Here is a 19,186-nt window from a genome sequence, read left to right on the forward strand (position 1 = left end):
TGTCGAATGCCCAAAAGGCAGTGACTACACAGTTCCAGGGAGTTGCTTGGCCAAGCGAGAGGCTACGCAATTACCCCTCCATTCCCTCCACCCCCACCAGTAGCTCAGCTACACATCTGTGCCATGCCTACAGGGTTCCTGTTCATCTCTCCTTACTTATCCTGAGCTCTGAAGCTAAGCCTTGGGAGAAAGGCTTGGGCCAGCCAGACCACCACAGCTCCTGCCAGCTTTCCTCCTGAGAGGAGGCGACCACCGCTCTGCTGCTGGAGAAACCCGGGGGGGGGGGGGGGGCGGGGGGAGGGCACTATGCCGTCATCACAGTCTCCTTCCTGCTGGGGACAAGTCAGGAGGAGTCACAAATTAATATTACTCAATGAATTAGTCTGGAAAGCAGCTACCCATGCCAGGCACTGTTCTAAAGTTTCAGGTGCATTAACTCAATGGGCTTTATGACCCTCCAGAATAGGTACCCAGACTTCCTCACACCACAAAACTGGCCAGTGGCGATTCGAACCCAGGCGGTCTGGCTGTAGAGCTCACACCTGCTCACGGGAAGTCTCAAGGCCGTCTCAAGGGCTCTCTTTACCGACACCACCGGTACTCGTGAAGGTCCACGCTGATTCCTTCAGGGTTATTTTGTCTTTCCAACTAAGGTGGACTACAATGCCTGGGCGTGTTATTCAGGGCTGCTGTGACAACGTACCACAAATCGGGTGATTTAAACAATAGAGAATTTATTGTCTTGAAGTTCTTGAGGCGCCAAGTCCAAAATCAAGGTGTCGGCCGAGCTGGCTCTTTCAGAGGCCGTGAGGGAGATTCTGTTCCAGGCCTTCCAGCTAGCATCCGGTGGTTTCCTGGCAACCTTTGGAGTTCCTCGGCTTGTAGAAGGGTCACCCGATCTCTGCCTTTCTCTTCTCGTTGTGTTCTCTCTGCACGGGTGTGTGTGCGTGTGTCCAAATTTCCTTTTTATAAGAATACCAGTCATACTGGATTAGGATCCACCCTAACGACTTCATTTGAACTAATCCCATCTGCAATGACCCTATTTGCAAATAGGGTCACATTTTGTGGTTCTGGGGGTTAGGGCTTCAACATAAAAATTGCGTGGGAGGCTGCGTGCCATAATTCAATCCATAACACTGGGTACAACCAACTAATCCAAAGAAGACTTGAAGAAATGTAACCGATTTCAGAGGACACGGTTAGAATTTATTGGCACAAATGAGCCAAATTAGGTAAGTGTTGTTTTAACACACACTAGATCATGTTTGGTAGAAAGATATAATTATACAATAATGAGACTGCTGGGCTCATTAGGCAAAGTGAATCTCCCAGAAGCTATGAGCCTAAGGGATTTAGGCCCCAGTCTGTGCTGTCCTGCCATTGTATGGAGAATGGGAATCAGGATATCCAGAGGAAAGAGCACAGGAGAGCAGGGACCAAAATCTCCAAACCCTCCATTGGGTCACTATGTGTGGGAGTGGAGTGGTGGCTTAACTGTTTGATAAGGTCGTTTAAAGCACCTTTTCAGGGCTTTCTAGCTTTTACTAGAAAGGCAATCTTGAAACATGATAGATAGGACTGATATTTGGGGACAAGAGAACACTGGTGTGGTATAGAACAATGGTTACCAAATCCTGTCTAAGGTGGGTGATAAGTTTTCACCAACCAACTATAAAAAGAAGAAAAATGTGGACAAAATTAGTGTGAAGTTTCCGTAAAAACATTTTTCATAAATGTATTCAAACTGACGGGCTATTGTTTTCCTTTATTCTCCTGTTCTTCTTCATCCTTTTAGTGTCAAAATGTCTTTTCTGAAATAATGGTGATAAAACATTATAGCTTCTTAAAATACTCTTGGTTGGCCAAATAAAAATGTCAACTGTGTATCAGTCCCCTCAACCTTTTTTTTTTTTTTTTTTAGCATTTATTTATTTTTGAGAGAGAGAGAGACACAGTATGGACGGGGGAGGAGCAGAGAGAGAGAGGGAGACACAGAATCCGAAACAGGCTCCAGGCTCTGAGCTGTCAACACAGAGCCCGATGCAGGGCTCGAACTCACAAACCGCGAGATCATGACCTGAGCTGAAGTTGGACGCTTAACTGAGCCACCCAGGCGCCCCAGTCCCCTCAACCTTTTTAAGAACGTTTTACTAGTATGTAAGACACACGACTGGGAATCAGTGCTGGAGTGTGACACTGTTAGAGGGAAAGGGCCTCGGAAGACCAGCAATTCTTGGGAACGTGAGTTTACATGAACTGGGATGACTGGGGAGAACTTTACAAAAAGTACCCATACTCAACCTCTGAGAGTATTGAATGAGAAAAACGGTGTGCTTCAGAAAAAATGAGAGAGAAAACCGAGAGAGAGGAAGATGTGGGGTGTGGGATCCAGGAGCGGTAGCAAGTCCCAAGAACTGCCCCTGGGCACCAGGCCTCGGCAACAACTAGTCAGGAAAGGAAGTGCATAGGGAGAAAAAAGGTAATTTACAACTCTAGGAAAGCCGTGCTTGTTGTGAAAGGAAACACAGCATGCTACCGTAGTTCCTTCGCATCTGTGGGTGATACGCCCCGAGCCCCACAGTGGATGCCTGGAACAGTGGATAGCACTGAACCCCATATGTACTATTGTTTCCTACACATGCATACCTATGACAAAGTTTAATTTATAAATTAGACACAGTAAGAGATTAATAATGAAACAGAACAATTATACTGTGACAAGTTGTGAATGTGATTTCTCAAAATATCTTATTAAAAAAAAAAATCTTTTAATATTTATTTTTGCCAGAGAGAGAGTCAGAGCATGAGCTGGGGTGGGGCAGAGAGAGGGAGACACAGAATCCAAAGCAGGCTCCAGGCTCCGAGCTGTCAGCACAGAGCCTGACACGGGGCTTGAGCTCACCAACCATGAGATCATGACCTGAGCTGAAACTGAGAGTCGGACGCTTAACCAACTGAGCCACCCGGGCACCCCTCAAAGTATATTACTTGTCCCGTACTTGCCCTTGTGATGATGTGAGTCAAACACTGAAGGCGGGGGGGGGGGGGGGGGGGGGGGGGGGGGGGGGGGGGGGGGGGGGGGACGATGACTGCAGCACACGCTACCCAGTGGTGGTTCCTGCGTGCTCGTTGTTAGTGTCCCAGAAAGCAGAAGGCACTCGAGATAATGCAGTGACCCACAGCCCGTAGTTAAGAGATGCTATCACCCCTATCAGCCCCAAAGGACAAGGTGTGGGAGAAGTTAATGGAAACTGAAAACGTGCAGTTGGCCAGTTTGAGGCACAGGGACTTTTGGTTGAGGGACAGAATTGACCTAAAGAGCCCTCAAGGGAGGCAGCCAAGGGAATAAATACCCGGACCGCCCTTCTTCCTTCCTTCCCCTTCCCCCTGCGATAGATCTCCACTGGCTAAACCCAGCAGAATCTTAGAGACCAGAAGTCTGTTGATGTAGTTCATACCGTTTCCTGGGCAGCAGAGTAGGGCAAAGGCAGCAGATTTGGAGGGGCAAATGGAAGACATCTGGCGCACTCAGGATGCTATAAATACTAGTGACAACCCAAATTCAGAAAACAAATTAGGATGTGCGGGAGAAGCAGTGGGACTTGCAGTGTAAGATAGCTTGAGCTCAACCATGGCAGAAAGTAAGAGTTAATAGCTCCAAAGACAGCAGCACGTATGTTATTATTTATTAACGTGGCGATAAACAGAAGACCAACAATACCTAAATGAGTAATGCCTTTGGGGACGAAGGGAGTAGGGACATTATACGCCTTGCAATATTATGATTTTTAAAAAGTGATATATTTAATAAAAACAAATTAAGGGGGTGCCTGGGTGGCTCCGTCAGTTGAGGGTCCGACTTTGGCTCAGGTCTTCATGTCGTGGTTCCGGAGTTTGAGCCCCGCATCGGGCTCTCTGCCTGCTTGGGATCCTCTGTCTCCCTCTCTCTGCCCCTCCCCTGCTCACGTGAGCACTCTGTCTCTCAAAAGTAAAATAAAACATTAAAGAAAACAAGGGGTGCCTGGGAGGCTCAGTCGGTTAAGCATCTGAGTTCGGCTCAGGTCACGATCTCCCGGTTTGTGACTTTGAGCCCCATTCAGGCTCTATACTGACAGCTCAGAGCCTGGAGCCTGCTTCAGATTTTGTGTCTCACGCTGTCTCTCCCTCTTTCTCTAAAATAAACATTAAAAAAGTTTTTTTAAACAAAACAAAAATATCAAGGAAGTTGCTAGAAAGCTACACAAAAAACTAACAGTGGTTACGTCTGTGGAGCTGGAATAAAGGCAGAGAAAGAACATTTAACTTGCTCTTGAACTCTCCTACTACAAACTTTGCTTTTTTTTTTTTTTTTTTTTTTTTTTTTAATATTTTAAGTAATCTCCACACCTAACGCAGGGGCTTGAACCTACAACCCCAAGATCAAGAGATGCACACTCCACTGACTGAGCCAGCCAAGCACCCCTACATCTATTTTTATAATAGTTTTTATACCTTAAAAAAAAAACCTCATTGGGGGGTCCTGTGCAAAAAACCTAATCAGCTGAACACAGTCGCTAAAGGGGATCTCTCTTATCCTTCAGGTGGGGTGGAAGAGAAAAACTGAAAGCTACTGCCTTGCATCAGATGAAGTCCAGGGTGCATCAATGACCTGACTTGACACACAGCTTAACAGAGCCTCAGTGAGGACCGAGGACTTCAAGGGCAGGAGTCCCTTCTAACTTCTCCTTCTAAACTCATAGGGAATGCACACATCCAATACAAAGATATGGTCATCATCTTTGACTATTTATACATCCCGACACTAATGTGAAGAAGCCCAGGGAAGAAAGACAATGTGGGGACCCAGACCAGCAAAGGACTCTGCCCAGTCCCCTGTTAAAAACCACCCAATTTTGGAGTGTCTTATTATGCAACGGTAATGGATACAATCTACTCTTAAAAAAAAAAAATTGTTGTTTCACAACTATACAGATGCCGTCGCACTGTAATTCTGCTTTTTGATGGGCTACAAAATGGCCCTTTTAAATATTTAAACTTTACCAGTACCACGCTCTAACCAGCTGAGCTTACCGGCCAACCCACTAAATATTTAAACGTTAAAAGAAAAAAGACACCACACGCTAAACAGAATATTTAATATACTTCGTAAGAATAGAAGGAATGCAACAAGGATTAGAATTAGTGTATATTAGACATTTCTGTAAAAGGTATTCCATTTCTCAAAGGCGTCTCCCCAATTTCCCTGTCTTTTCTATTTTCTCAGAGCCATAAGCAGTAATTGCTACCCTCCTGAGTAAGCTTCTCTGTTGTATTAGACAGTAATTGTATCTTTAAGTTTCAAGTCCTCATCATCCCTCCAAACACTTTCCTTTCACTGCACAGTCTCACTGCACTGTTTCACAGTAACATCGTGCTCTGTTCAAATTCAAAGAGCCTGAACAAAAGCTAGAGGCCCAAGGATTTATGAGTACTGACTTAGTAGCAGTGTCTACAGGCACAACCCTTTTATTTCTTCATAACTGTAATAAGAGAAATTAAAGCTACTTTAATGAAAAAGGAACTCAGGAATGAGATCATTAAATACAACTAACTAAACACATCTTAAATACAAATATCACGTATTTCCTGATCAGTATCAGGTAAGCAGCTAAGCTATCTATCCGGAATCCTGGTCTCAGAGAAAAAGGTCAGAGACAATTACAAGCAAGGTGCTTCATATTATCAGGTCCATTTTTAAACAATGCGATCTTTTGGGACAAGCACTTTAGTCTTTCTTTTTATCAGAGATTTCCATTGGTCCTTTTGTTGGTAATCCATTCATGTCTGCACCCTAAAATAAAAAACCATGATAGATATTAGTACAACAAAAAGACACTCATTTTAAGAGATCTTCTCTTTAAAAACAGACAAACTTCAGAATGAAAAAACCCTGGTTCCAGAAATGGGCAGGGTAGCTAAATTAGTGCAGAACACAGTTGAAGTTGAGCTTAACAAGCTCCAAGGCTAAAAACAGAGTTGTCCAAATATTCATTTTAAAAAATAATTTTTTTTCTTTTTTAGTTTATTTGGGGAAGGGCAGCAGAGAGAGAGAGGGAGATGGAGAATCCAAAGCAGGCTTTGAGCTGTCAGCACAGACCCCGACGTGGGGCTTGAACTCACGAACTGTGAGGTCACGACTTGAGCCAAAGTCAGATGCTCAACTGAGCCACCCAGGTGCCCCTTTTTGTGTGTGTGGGTTTTTTTTTTTTTTTTTTTTTTGCTTTAATTTCTATGATCCTTCCAACTAAATCTCTTACCCAAGTTATCAATCAATGAAACTGGCATATTTTAATATCATCTCTTCTCATCCATTAGCTATTTACTATTATTCTTACCAGCTAAGAAATATTGGTTACTATCATGGCTTAAAATCAAGACATAAATGCACTGACCAGAAGTCCAGTTTAAAACCTTAGTTCAAACCAAATGTTAGTTACTTTAAAACCACCCCAAACCCCTTATTTTAAACAAAGAAATTAAGACACATTAAGGAAGGGGCGCCTGGGTGGCTCAGTCGGTTAAGCAGCCAACTGCCTCAGGTCATGATCTAGTGGTCCATGGGTTTGAACCCTGCACTGGCCTCTGTGCTGACAGAGTCTGGAGCCTGCTTCAGATTCTGTGTCTCCTTCTATGCCCCTCCCCTACTCATGCTCTGCCTGTCTCTCTCTCACAAATAAACAAACATTAAAAAAAAAAAAAAAAAAGGCACATTAAGGAAGCTTCTGGTTCCAAGAGCTTGCCTTTTCAAAGCCACGTATTTTACCTTGACTGTACCACTCCCCTCACCCGCCCTCATTCAAGGTATCTTCGTGTTCCTACCTTGCAGTCTACTTGGCCTTTGTTTTTGTCGTGGGATTCTCGGAGGGCTTTACTAGGCCACATGCGACTAACAAAGGGGGAGAGCAGAGGGTATATGTACGGCTCCAGGAACTTCTTGTAGATCCAGAGCAGAACTGGAATGACGATGCAAGGGATACACACCATCCTCCCAGGCTGGGGTCCCGAAGTGCTGGCACACGTGAAAACACAAGTTCGGTTAGCAGACACGAACGACGCAAGGAACTTACCTAGGTTAAGATACTGGACAGGACCAGTTCTACATTAAAGGAAAAACTTAAATCATTAATTAGCGAAAAGCACAAGTCTATTCAATAAAATGCTACTTTCTGTGAAGGAGTAACAGGTGCAGACAGAATAAAAATAATAGTGAGGCTCCCGTCTCCAGGCCTCTTCAGTCACTTTTTCCCAACCATAAATGTGATAAAGGAAAAACACCAGTTAGTTGCTGGGTACCAGGCAGTTAGGCCCTTTGCATTTATTAACTATGTAATCCTCAAAAAATCCAGTGAGATGGAGTACCCTTGCCATTTCCATACAAAGAAAAGTAGGCTCAAAGACATGGAGCATTAATTATGACTTCTATTCCAGTTTGGTGGGAATTAACTCCCAGGGCCTAATCATCTTCAGAAACTGACAATATTGACCAGCGAAAACTCCAAGGCTAAGGGCAAATCTTCTAACACGGAATTCGCTAAGGACTCACTTTGGAAGACCTCTGGGCTGCAAATCAGCTGGACTTTCCCAGGCAACAACTCTCCATTGATAGATTTGCTCTCTCTCTCTCTTTTTTTTTAATGTTTATTTATTTTTGAAAAAGGGAGAGGGCGCGAGTGCACGTGAGTGGGGAAGGGGCAGTGAGAGCCGCAGACACAGAATCTGAAGCAGGCTCCAGGCTCTGAGCTGTCAGCGCAGAGCCCGACACGGGGCTTGAACTCAGGAACTGTGAGATCACGACCTGAGCTGAAGTCAGACACTTAACTGACTGAGTCACCTAGGCTCCCCTGCCTTTTTCTTTTTAATAGCAATTAAAGTATGCTGAGAAAAAAAAAATATGCGGTATTATTATCATTATAAGTAAATTGTCCATTTCAAAAAAAATTAATACCTCGAATTTCCTTAATTAGAAATCTTGAAATTTCTCAAAACCAACAACACTACTTCCATAATATACTACTGAACCAAAGACTTTAAATTTACAAGAATTTTTAATCCCTTAAAGTAGGCATGAAACACTAACAAGCTTCAGAACAGTGCAGAAAACTAATAGTTCAGAACGCTAAAATTTCCTATTTTGGAGGCACCTGGGTGGCTCAGTTGGTTAAATGTCCCCTGATTTTGGCTCAGGTCATGATTTCAGGGTTTGCAGGCTCTGCACTAACAGCTCGGAGCCTGCTTGGGATTCTCTCTCTCTCCCTCTCTGCCTCTCCCCTACCCATGCTCACTCTCTCGCTCTCTCAAAATAAACCCCCCAAAAAACTTATTTCAAAATATTGCAAATCAGGTAGTACTTGCTGGCAAATGAATCGGCACAATGACTACACTAAGGTGATTTAAAATTATTCACAATACAAGTAAGCAGCAGTACAGACAACCCAATCTGAATGTGGCTTTGAAATGAATTACAAGAGCTATAAACAAGTTAACATAAATGTACATCAAGGAACGATCAGCTATTTTACAAAGGATTCATAGCTACATTCTTTGAGACAGTCCTCTGGTCAAATTAAAGTAACGTTATAAGAATTTACCCAACTATTTTGTTCCGAAGTTTTAAAGAACATATTTTCTGATGAGAAAACCCAAACCGAGCACTGAGCCTTTTTCAGCATTTACCAAGCAATCATTATTTTTGGCCATAGACCTTCTGAATTTGGTCTGAAGGGATGTGGTTTTTAGGTCTTGCACTCTTACACCACAGCCTACTAAGCAAAGCAGACTGGTTGGCAGCTGCCAGAATATGAGACCTGTTCTCACCACTTTCGAATCGGTGTCCTTGGGCAAATTATCCAAGGAGTCTGATCTTGATTCCTTCCAGTGGACAATTAGGACAATAGCCTCTCTCACCGGATGCAGATGGATTAGATATGTTAATAACGAATACAAAGGCCAGAAGAGTGTGTGAATGGGTTAGGTGCCTTCTAAGCCTTGTTACCACAAAAAAAACCCGGAACCTACCCCCCCCCCCCCCCGCGCCCCACCCCCAACAACAAACCCAGATCCAAAAGCTGCAACCTGTCCAAAGTTCACGCAAGGGCAAATAGTAACTAGAGTTGGTTAAGATCAGAATTCCCAATTCTGGTTTCCTACCTCAATACTCTTGCTTTCTCCCCTAACAAAAATACAATGATCAAGTTATTCCCCTCCTACCAAGCCTTCAAGACCAACTTAAACCCTTTGAAACAACAGACAGTGCTCCTAGGACTAGGTTCAGTTAATGACCGGCAGCCCATCACAGATTCATCTTTACCTACTCCTAATTATTGTCTTAAAGAAACTCTCAAGAGCAAGTACTACCAATCGCTTATGTCACAAACATGGCTTTTATAAAACCGTTTAGCTCTCTTCATAATGAAACTACTGTATTTTATCTCTCAATCTTTTTTTTTTTTTAATTTTTTTTTTTTAATGTTTATTTATTTTTGAGACAGAGAAGAGACAGAGCATGAACGGGGGAGGGTCAGAGAGAGGGAGACACAGAATCCGAAACAGGCTCCAGGCTCTGAGCTGTCAGCACAGTGCCCGACGCGGGGCTTGAACTCACGGACCGCGAGATCATGACCTGAGCCAAGTCGGCCGCCCAACCGACTGAGCCACCCAGGCGCCCCTATCTCTCAATCTTTATGACACTCTGAGGAACTTCATACATGTGGAAACTGTGGCTTAGGAAGGTCTAGAAATTGGCTATGACAAACTGATAAGATGATTATCACTCTACTTTCATGAAGCCAGTTCTCGGATATTCCAGCAAAGCGGGCAAAACGCATTTAAACTGTCGGAGGAGAGGAATTCGCTTTCATTCGGCTTAGTCCAAGACGACGGACTACAGAGGAAAAGGCTGAGGCTCTGTTAGAAATCTGGCAGGTACCGTGTCGGAACGCCACCTCCCTTCAGGTAACCCCGTTTGGCACATCGTTCTACGGGACGGGCTGATTCAAAGACAACGACAAAAGACAGGACAGGATACGAGCGAACGGTGGTGAAGACAAGAGAGCGAAGTGAAGCCGACAGTGCAGGCCAAGGAAGAGGATACACGGACATATGGAAAGGGAGAGGCGGGCGGCCGCGGACGGAGGAGGTAACGGCGAGGGGAGGGCAGGAGGCAGAGGCGCGCGTCTGGAGGGCGAAGCGGGGTATCCCGGGAGAGCGCAGGCGGGCCGCGGGGTGCCCGGCGCAGGCCAACTGCAGGCGGGTGGGGCTCGCTCAGCACCACCCGGGCTGGAGCCTGCGAAGCGGCCAGACGGCACCAGGGACCCCCCGCGCGCACCCCCGCCCCGAACCCGCAGCCGAAAGCCCCAGCCCACCGGGCACCGCTCACCCGCGTCCACCGGGTCCAAGTGGAAATGTCCGCACTTCCGGAGGGAGGGACGTGCTGCCGCCGAGCCAATGGGCACCGCAAAAGGGGCCGACAAAGGCGCGCCTGCGTCAGGCTGAGGACGCGCAGGACGTAGCGGTGACGCCCAGGCGGACGCGCGCCCTGACTTCCGGCGCCGGCACCTCAAGCGCAAACCCTGCGCTCAAGGGAGTCGGGGAGTCAGCTGTCCCGGACACTCGAACAGAATCCAAAACGTTGTTCCGGAAACGGCGGGTGCCGGTGGTTCACCGCCATAGAGGTCACTCCACTTGCGTGTAAGGACCAGGCTGTTACCGAACGCTGTTGTGACCAAACTTCACTGTACCAGTTAAAAGGGTCGGAGACTCAGGGAATTAACACGAAGTTGCTTTAAGTGCTTATTGGACCCTCACAGACTGCAGTTGGGACTGTAAACAGCACGACAGGCGAAATCCAGGAAATCCACTTTTGGTACAGACCCAAGAGAAATGAGGACACGCCCACACAAGCTTGTAGTTTCAGCTGCACTACCCACAATAGCTTAAAAAAGGGGTCCAAACATTAGTAGTTTATACGATGCATACCTATTTGTCAAAAAATAGACTTGCTTTATCACAAAACACTATGCAAAATTAAAGCCAGTGACAAAAGACCACATACTGTCAACTCATTCGCATGAAATGTCCAAAAGAGGAAAATCTATACATCCATGTTAGTAGTTGCTCAAGGCTGGATCGGGTTAGGTAAGGTTCCTCTTGGGATAATGAAAATGCCCACAAAGATTTGCCCGGTGACAGATGTGTAATATAATAAAAGCCATCAACTGAATCGTGTTTGGGTGAGTAGGTGTTAAGTCTCAATAAAAGTGGTTGGAAAAAAATTCAGAAATAGCCCCATACTCAGATTCCATTTTATGCAAGGTAGCACCAAGTAATTCAAAACAGCCTGTTTCCAAATCAAAATTAGTGGCACAGGGCTAACAGAATAATCAGTTTCTAATTCTAATCAGAAGAAAACCCATTTGATCCATTTTGTGAGGATACTTGTAATACGTTTAATAACAAAGACAACCAGCATTGTTTTTACTTTTATTTGCATGTATTTCATGCAGAATTTACTCCCGGGCCATAAGTTTTTGTTTCTTCAGTTTCTTCTGGGATATCTGGGGAAAGAAAAAAAAAGGCTGTTACAAGTTTCCTGGAGAAGTTTGCACTACATCTTAAAAGGAAGAGGTAAAGGGAATTCCTCTGGCATAGACAAATGGCACGGGGGGAGTGACAGGAGAAAAAGTAAGCAGGGGAGTTTGTGCTGAAGACTGGAGACAGGGAGACCATGTGATTAAGTGGCAAAAAGAACGGAAGACAGTATGTAAGAAATTAAACCAACAGAAGTTAGTTAGGCTGAAGGGCGGGGAATCTAGAATCACTCCCAGGTTCCCGGCTTAAAGAACTGAATGGGATCATTTACTGCAAACAAGCTTATTAGTTTGGGGAGGACGGAGGGGCCCGTTTTTTGCACATGTTGCATTTTAAGTCGCTATAAAAATTCAGGTGGGGCCATCAGCAGATAATTATACAGTGCTGATATATGTATATACAAAAAGGCACTATCAATCATACACAAAACCGATCAATGACTAAGTAACAGTGAGTAATTTACCTTTTTCTTCTGTGCAACCTCCTCTTCTGGTTTAGGAACAATCTGCTCTTTTTCAGTAAGGATCATCTCAATGTGGCAGGGAGAGCTCATGTATGGGTTAATCCGACCATGAGCCCTGTAAGTTCTACGCCGCATTTTGGGGGCTTTGTTCACCTGGATGTGCTCAATGACCAGAGAATCTACATCTAAACCCTGGGAAGAGACGAACAAAATCAAATTGACATCTTTATCTCAACACCACAAACCTTATCACTGGAAAATCAAGTCCCCATCTTTGCAAGGCAAACCTTAAGACTTCAAATAGCCTGTCAAACATTTTTTTGCTTTCACCTTTATTCTAAGGGTCCTTCCTTAAATCTAAATAACTATTAAAACTCAGGGCAGGGTGCGTCTGGGTGGCTCAGTCGGTTAAGCGTCTGACTTCGGCTCAGGTCATGATCTCACGGTCCGTGAGTTTGAGCCCTGCGTTGGGCTCTGTGCTGACAGTGCAGAGCCTGGAGCCTGTTTCAGATTCTGTGTCTCCCTCTCTCTCTGACCCTCCCCCACTCATGCTCTGTCTGTCTCAAAAATAAACATTAAAAAAAAACAACCAAAAAACTCAGCGCTATATGCAGCTTGTAAGGGGCCTCCCTAAAAGTCATGAAGGGGAGTGGATCATGCTTCTGAAGATCTTCACACACAAAATTTTGGTCTTCTGGAAATTGGGAGGTAGAGATTTAAAAAAACGAATGGGAAATTTCAGTTACTGAGAAAACAAGACAGTCAAAGAAACAAATCTGGACAATAGCAACAATTGAATAACAATCCAAGTTATATGCATATAAATAAAGATGTTGGGGTGCCTGGGTGGCTCAGTTGAGTGTCCAACTTTGGATCAGGTCACGATCTTGCAGTTTGTTGGGAGTTCACCCCACACCGCGCTCTGCTGTCAGCAGAGCCCACTTCAGATCCTCTGTCCCCCTCTCTGCCCCTCCCCCGCATGTGCACTCTCTAGCTCTCTAAATAAATAAATAAAAGTCAATGGTTTAGGTACCTTAAGTTCAGCATTACTCTCTGCATTTTTAAGCATGTGCAGTAAAAATTCGGCACTCTTTTTGGGCCACCGACCCTGTGTCCAGCCCCACTGTTTGGCCTGAAAGGAATCCAAGGAACGCGTTAGTCATTTCCCCTCATTTTAATCAGTGTGACAACCAATATGATTTTTAATCCAACACTAAGGTTGCTCAGAACAGTTTTTTTTTCATGGTTAATCCAAAGGTGTCCTAAGATGGTCATCCCAGCAACCAGAAAGAACCTGATTCCAGGCAGATCCTAACCCCACCCGACCCCTCTCCATTACAAAGTCATTTCAGACAGCCACTGTGAGCTCTCACCTGGGCACACCTACCAACTCCCCCATTGTAGCGTCGGAATGGCACGCATTGCTTCTGCAAAGTGACATCTTTCAGATACTTGGTGGCTTTTCGGATATGCATACCCTTGATGGCCTGGGCAGTTTCCCGTGTGTTCTAAGTATAAACAGAATAAACTGTGACTTAACGATGTGAAAGAGTAACAATTTCTGAAGTAAACACGAAATTGTTTAAAATGTCAACATACATCAACAAAAGATTTCCCGTTCTTTAAAGGGGAGGGAATATTAGAAAAAAAAAAAAACGTCTGTGATTAAAAGCCAGGGAGACTTGGAAGTCAGGGAAAAACAAACCCCAAACCTCTATTAAGTGTAATAGGTTTTATTTTTTAAAAATTTTAAATGTTTATTTTTGAGAGAAAAGAACATGAGATGGGAGGGGCAGAGAGAGAGGGAAGACACAGAATCTGAAGCAGGCTCCAGGCTCTGAACGGTCAGCACGGAGCCCGACCTGAGGCTTGAACCTGGGAACTGAGAGATCATGACGTGACCCAAAGTCGGATGTTCACTGACTGAGCCACCCAGGCGCCCCCTAACTATAATGCTTTAACACCATCATCTTGTAACCATGTTAAGGGTCTTGTTATCTTGATCTCTACACCAAGTTCTCCAATAGATCTCTGGTCATCTCACGCAATTCCACAAATCAAAGTGCTCATTATATGATTGATCATTACAGACTCGATGCCTCAAAGGTGACTGCTCAGAACTGATTAGTTTTCATGGTAAATCCAAAGGTGTCCTAAGAAACGCATCACTGCAGCCACCTTTTTAGAATGGTAAAACAAACAACAAAAAAAAAAACCAAAACACTGGAACAATGTGGCACAACCCTTTCAGAACATATATGAGGATTCACATACCTTAAAGTGAACACGAAGATTTGAACCTCTTGATTTGCATGCTGAAAAATAAAAGTTTTGGTTAATTTTGGGTTGTCTTAGGATTCCTCTTACCCCAAGGTAAGGAATTTAGATCTCTTCCGGTTCACTTACATTTTGTCGGGTTTTCCGGGTCAAGTGAATAGCGAACCATTTTCAGAGATCACCTGGAAGGGATCAGGAGGAAATTCCGTCAACACACATTTACAGTCACCGATGCAGTTTAAATACATATTAAATGCTACCGACAGCCGCTCAGAAAGTAGTTGTTTTCACGGTTAATCCAAAGGTGTCCTAAGAAATGCCATCATCGCAGCCATCCTTTTCTCCAGAGCTTTCTTCCCCGCTGCCATCTACTAGGGACTCGGACCTCATGAGCCCTTTTCCCCTCTGAAGGAGAACGTGGCCTGTCTCAACCCCACTCTGGATCCCTCAGGAGTAGAAGGACTCCACGCAACGGCACCGCAGAATGCTCGTCTACAACCCTCTGCACGCTCCCTCCCCATAGAAGGTGATGCCATCTTCCCAGGTGCTTTTGGGCTATTAGGTTAAGCGCCATCGAACTTGAAACACTCGTTCAAATGGGTAAGTGACGCCTCAACCCAACTTCACTTTTATTCCCCCAAACTTTCTCGTTGCAGCCACACACGCGCCGCGTCGCGGCCAGCACTCACCGCAACACACTGGCCCTCGGGAGTCGGAAACGGCACTGACGACAGGCCGCCGGTACCCGTTCCACCCCCATTCCCGCCCATCGCGGCTTTCTGCTCCGACACGTCCCCCTGCACAGAGGGACATCGCCTTCAGCGAAGAATCAGTAGCCGCAGGAGGCTTCCTCCCGCGGGCATAGCCATCAGCGCCACCGAGGCCCGGATGGCGGCGATAACTGGAGGATTCAGCTCTTGGAGAGAGACAGCAAACAATCACTCACCTCAGGCCGCTTACGGGAAGAGGAAGAGCGGTGGCTCCTGGGAGAATTCATGCGCACTCGACCTCTCGCGAGATCTCCAGCCTGAAGAACGTGATTTGAAGATAGGCGGAGCGCTAAGAGAAAGGGAATGTGGGATATATTTGAGAAGATCTGGAAACGAATTGCCTTCTTAGGGAGTGTCTCAAAATTCTCCTTTTTTGATATCCAGAAATAAAGTTATGGATTTTAAATATCAGTCAATTAAGAACAGGTCTGTAATTCTAGCACAGGATCACATATTACTAGGTATAGATGAGACACTTATTCATCAACATTTGTTAGATTTGATTATGTGATCATGTACCCCTAAAAGTGGTAGGTAAATGGACAATTAAGAAGATGTAAAGGATGGGTCGTAATTATGGTAATCAGAGAATTCTCTGGAGGGGAATACCACCCAATCAGTTCTACTGAAGAGTGCCACTTCTAGATCTTCCGGTGCAGAAAAAACCCTTGGGCACTATCTTCCCTTTCTTCCTCACCCAAGTCATCTATCTGCTTATTCCCTCTCGGCCATTGGTGGTGTTAGCACTTTGGGTCTTCTATTTCTTTTTTTGTTTTGTTTTTCTTTTAAATATAATTTGTTGTCAAATTGGCTAACAAAAGTGTGTACAGCGTGCTCTTGGTTTTGGGGGTAGATTCCCGTGGTTCATCGCTTACATACGATAACCAGTACTCATCCCAGCGAGTGTCCTCCTCAATGCCCATCACCCATTTTACCCTCTCCCCCAGCAGCCCATCAACCCTCAGATTGTTCTCTGTATTTAAGAGTCTCTTATGATCTCCCTCTCTGTTTGTAACTATTTTTCCCCCTTTCCTTCCCCCATGGTCTTCTGTTATGTTTCTCAAGTTCCACCTATGAATGAGAATATATGATATCTGTCTTCCTCTGACTGGGTCTTCTCTTTCAAAGCACTGTCACTCCAGGCAAATTTGAACTCTAAGTGAAAGAAGTCTGGACAATGCTCTAAGCACTCTTGGTTTCTTGACCTCAATTCCAGAGACCTCAGTCCTAGGTCCCTCTCCTGGAGTCCACTTCCATTGCCAGATGATGGATTCCACAGTCTTTCCTCCGTAGTTCCCATCCCTCACATGGCTTCCAGCAGAGGCTGAGAATGCCCAAACTAAGGTTTCCATTCCACATCTCTTGCCTTAACTAGCCCCAAGTATCAAACAGCTTTCCGGACATATTTCGCAGCAGGTCTGGGGGTCAAATACTTGAAACCTAAAGTACCCTTATCGTTCAAGTTTCCTAGAATTATATCTTGAAGCTTGATTAGATTCAGTTCAATACCAGGGGCAAGAAAACTTCATAAGTGATATTGTGTAGGTGGTATTTCCCCTTGCATCCTATCAGAATGCACATAATGTCATCTGATTGTCTCATTTGTACTGATGTTAAGATGGGTAAGTGAGTTCAGGAGTTGTAGCTCTTATCCCTTCTTTATAAAGTTCGACATCAGCTTTTCACCTAATGGCTTTAGCAGCCGTTGAAATTATTTACCTATATCCATTATTTCCGCTGGAGTTAAAAATGGTGATTTTTTTTCTCCCTAATTCTATCAGTGTTTTTTAGCTGGACTTGTGTCAAAAAGAATTTTCCCTCTTTCAATTATTTGATTATCTTGAAATATAGTTCATACAGAAAAGGCAGGATAAAACTTAATCTTCCCATTTATTTATGGGCTGGTTTCCTCAAAGGTTTGCCAAAGGTGACTGATTTGGATTTTTACAAATCAGCTTTATTAAGGTATACTTGATGTATAATAAAATTCCCCCAGTTTTTTATTTTATTTATTTTTTTTTAAATTTTTTTTTCAACGTTTATTTATTTTTGGGACAGAGAGAGACAGAGCATGAACGGGGGAGGGGCAGAGAGAGAGGGAGACACAGAATCGGAAACAGGCTCCAGGCTCTGAGCCATCAGCCCAGAGCCTGATGCGGGGCTCGAACTCACGGACCGCGAGATCGTGACCTGGCTGAAGTCGGACGCTTAACCGACTGCGCCACCCAGGCGCCCCAAAATTCCCCCAGTTTTTTAGCATAGAATTTATTGTTTTGACAGATAAATACAGTCATATAGGCACCACCATGATCATGATGTAGAACATTTCCATCTTCCCCAAAGTTCCATCCTGCCTCTTCATAGCTAATCCCTTTCTCCCATCCATGGGACCCAACAGCTATTGATCTGCTTTCTGTCACTATAGTTTTGCCTTTTCCAGAATATCACGTAAATGGAATCATACAGTATGCAGTGTTTTGTGTCTGGCTTCTTTTGTTTAGCACAATGCTTTTGAAATTCACTTAGACTGTCTCAGTCTAAGTTGCGTGTATGAGTCAGTCATTCTTTTTTGTTATTGAATAGAATTCCGTTTACAGCTATATCACAATTTATTAGTTCAGCCACAGACGAACATTTGTGTTGTTTCAGGTTTTTGGCTCTGATGAACACACCGGTGGTGAACATCTGAGTGCGAATTTTCGTGTGGACACGTGTTTTCATTTATCTTCAGGCAGATACCTAGGAGTGAAATTGCTTGGTTACATGTTGTTTATGTTGAACTTTTTAAGAAACCCCCAAACTGTTTTCTAACGCACCTGTATCTTTTGATATCCCCACCAGCAATGTATGAGGGTTCCAGTTTCTGTATGCCCTTGCCAAAACTTGGTATTGTCTGTCTTTTTAATTATTGTCATTGTAATGGCTATGTAGTGGCATATCGTTGTGGTTTTTGACTGCATTTCCCTAAAGTCTAATGATGTTGAGCATCTTTTCACATGCTTATTTGACATTCAGCTTTCTGAAGTATGTGTTCAACTCTTTTGGCCATTTAAAAGTGGATTATTTGTCTTCTTATCGAGTTGTAAGAGTTATGTATTCATGCTGGATACAAGTGTTTTATAAGCTTTGCAAATATGTCCTCCCTGACTCTGACTTGTCTTTTTATTTTCTTAATAATGTCTAACAAAGTGAAAAAGTTAAAATTTTTTTCTCCCTTTTTAAAAAAAATTGTTAATTTTAGAGAGGTAGGGGGAGGGGGCAAAGGGAGAGAAAGAATCCTAAGCAGGCTCCCTGCTCAGCATGGAGCCCGGTGTGGGTCTCCATCCCACGACTCTGGGATTATGACTCGAGCTGAAATCACGAGCGGGACACTCATCTGATTGAGCCACCCAGGTGCCCCACAAGAGTTTTAAATTTTGATGAAGTTCAATGTATTGATTAAAAAAAAAATTGTGATTCTGGTATTATACCTAAGAAATCTTTGCCTATCCCGAGGTAATTATTTCTTTCCCATGTTTTCTAAACTAAACTAAACTAACCTAACCTAGACTAAACTAAAACAAAAAAGGTTTAGTTCTTACATTTGGGTTGAATTAATTTTTGTAACTCAGTTTCATTTGACATAAGGTCCAAATCAATCTTTTTGCATGTGGATATTCCATTTTTCTAGCGCCGTTTGCTGAGACCATGGTCTTTTCTTCATTGAACTGCTGTGGCACTTTTATTGCAAATCAATTGACCAGAAAGGGGAGGATTTATTTCTGGACTTTCACTTCTGGTCCATCCATCTATTTGATTATCTTTGTAGCAGCATGTCACTGTCATGTAACTTTACAGCCAAATTTGAAATCAGCTAGCATATGTTTTCCAACTTTATTCTTTTTGAAGTTGTTTCGGCTCTCCTGGGTCCTCTATGTTTCCATATAAATTTTAGGATCAGCTTGTTAATTTCTACAAAAAGTCTGCTGGGATTTTGATAGGGACTGCATTGAATTGAAGAGGTAATTAAAGTAAAATGAGTTTATATGGATGATCAGTACGAGGCTTC

General features: G+C 44.0%; 2 protein-coding genes, 1 long non-coding RNA gene and 3 other non-coding genes across 7 annotated transcripts; 1 reads left to right on the forward strand and 5 right to left on the reverse strand.

Moving 5' to 3' along the window:
- Positions 1 to 1,124: 1,124 nt before the first annotated feature.
- Positions 1,125 to 4,778, forward strand: LOC122470759. The gene is made up of 2 exons (XR_006293987.1): positions 1,125 to 1,235; positions 4,584 to 4,778. It is a non-coding gene; the product is annotated as an uncharacterized LOC122470759 (long non-coding RNA).
- A 341-nt stretch (positions 4,779 to 5,119) lies between these two features.
- On the reverse strand, positions 5,120 to 10,548 carry CD3H18orf32 (chromosome D3 C18orf32 homolog). Of its 2 annotated transcripts, none has more exons than XM_043558781.1 (3): positions 10,418 to 10,548; positions 6,862 to 7,051; positions 5,120 to 5,833 (listed from the first exon to the last, which is right to left on the reverse strand). In XM_043558781.1, exons 2-3 carry the CDS (start codon positions 7,024 to 7,026, stop codon positions 5,768 to 5,770), a joined length of 231 nt encoding a protein of 76 aa, XP_043414716.1. In that variant the 5' UTR covers positions 7,027 to 7,051; positions 10,418 to 10,548; the 3' UTR covers positions 5,120 to 5,767. The 2 variants fall into 2 exon arrangements, with proteins under 2 accessions (XP_043414716.1, XP_043414717.1); XM_043558782.1 differs by lacking the exon at positions 10,418 to 10,548 and adding an exon at positions 8,857 to 8,881.
- A 961-nt stretch (positions 10,549 to 11,509) lies between these two features.
- On the reverse strand, positions 11,510 to 15,399 carry RPL17 (ribosomal protein L17). Its single transcript, XM_043558780.1, has 7 exons — positions 15,315 to 15,399; positions 14,498 to 14,550; positions 14,366 to 14,406; positions 13,465 to 13,599; positions 13,125 to 13,223; positions 12,092 to 12,283; positions 11,510 to 11,594 (listed from the first exon to the last, which is right to left on the reverse strand). The coding sequence occupies exons 2-7, from the start codon at positions 14,535 to 14,537 to the stop codon at positions 11,547 to 11,549; spliced, it is 555 nt and encodes a 184-aa protein (XP_043414715.1). The 5' UTR covers positions 14,538 to 14,550; positions 15,315 to 15,399; the 3' UTR covers positions 11,510 to 11,546.
- Positions 13,310 to 13,374, reverse strand: LOC122471073. The gene has a single exon (XR_006294093.1). It is a non-coding gene; the product is annotated as a small nucleolar RNA SNORD58 (small nucleolar RNA).
- LOC122471074 lies at positions 14,201 to 14,265 on the reverse strand. The gene has a single exon (XR_006294094.1). It is a non-coding gene; the product is annotated as a small nucleolar RNA SNORD58 (small nucleolar RNA).
- Positions 14,634 to 14,699, reverse strand: LOC122471075. The gene has a single exon (XR_006294095.1). It is a non-coding gene; the product is annotated as a small nucleolar RNA SNORD58 (small nucleolar RNA).
- Positions 15,400 to 19,186: the final 3,787 nt, after the last annotated feature.

Source organism: Prionailurus bengalensis, chromosome D3, assembly GCF_016509475.1.
Source record: "Prionailurus bengalensis isolate Pbe53 chromosome D3, Fcat_Pben_1.1_paternal_pri, whole genome shotgun sequence".
NCBI classification, from domain to species: domain Eukaryota; kingdom Metazoa; phylum Chordata; class Mammalia; order Carnivora; family Felidae; genus Prionailurus; species Prionailurus bengalensis.

Excerpts from the sequence above, each read along its gene's own strand:
- RPL17 (XM_043558780.1), bottom strand. The coding sequence starts at position 14,537 with ATGGTTCGCTATTCACTTGACCCGGAAAACCCGACAAAAT. Across the intron at positions 14,407-14,497 it reads CCCGGAAAACCCGACAAAAT|CATGCAAATCAAGAGGTTCA; the intron begins GTAAGTGAACCG and ends TTTATTTTTCAG. Across the intron at positions 13,600-14,365 it reads ATCTTCGTGTTCACTTTAAG|AACACACGGGAAACTGCCCA; the intron begins GTATGTGAATCC and ends GTTTATACTTAG.
- CD3H18orf32 (XM_043558781.1), bottom strand. The coding sequence starts at position 7,026 with ATGGTGTGTATCCCTTGCATCGTCATTCCAGTTCTGCTCTGGATCTAC. Across the intron at positions 5,834-6,861 it reads AAGGCCAAGTAGACTGCAAG|GGTGCAGACATGAATGGATT; the intron begins GTAGGAACACGA and ends TTTTTATTTTAG.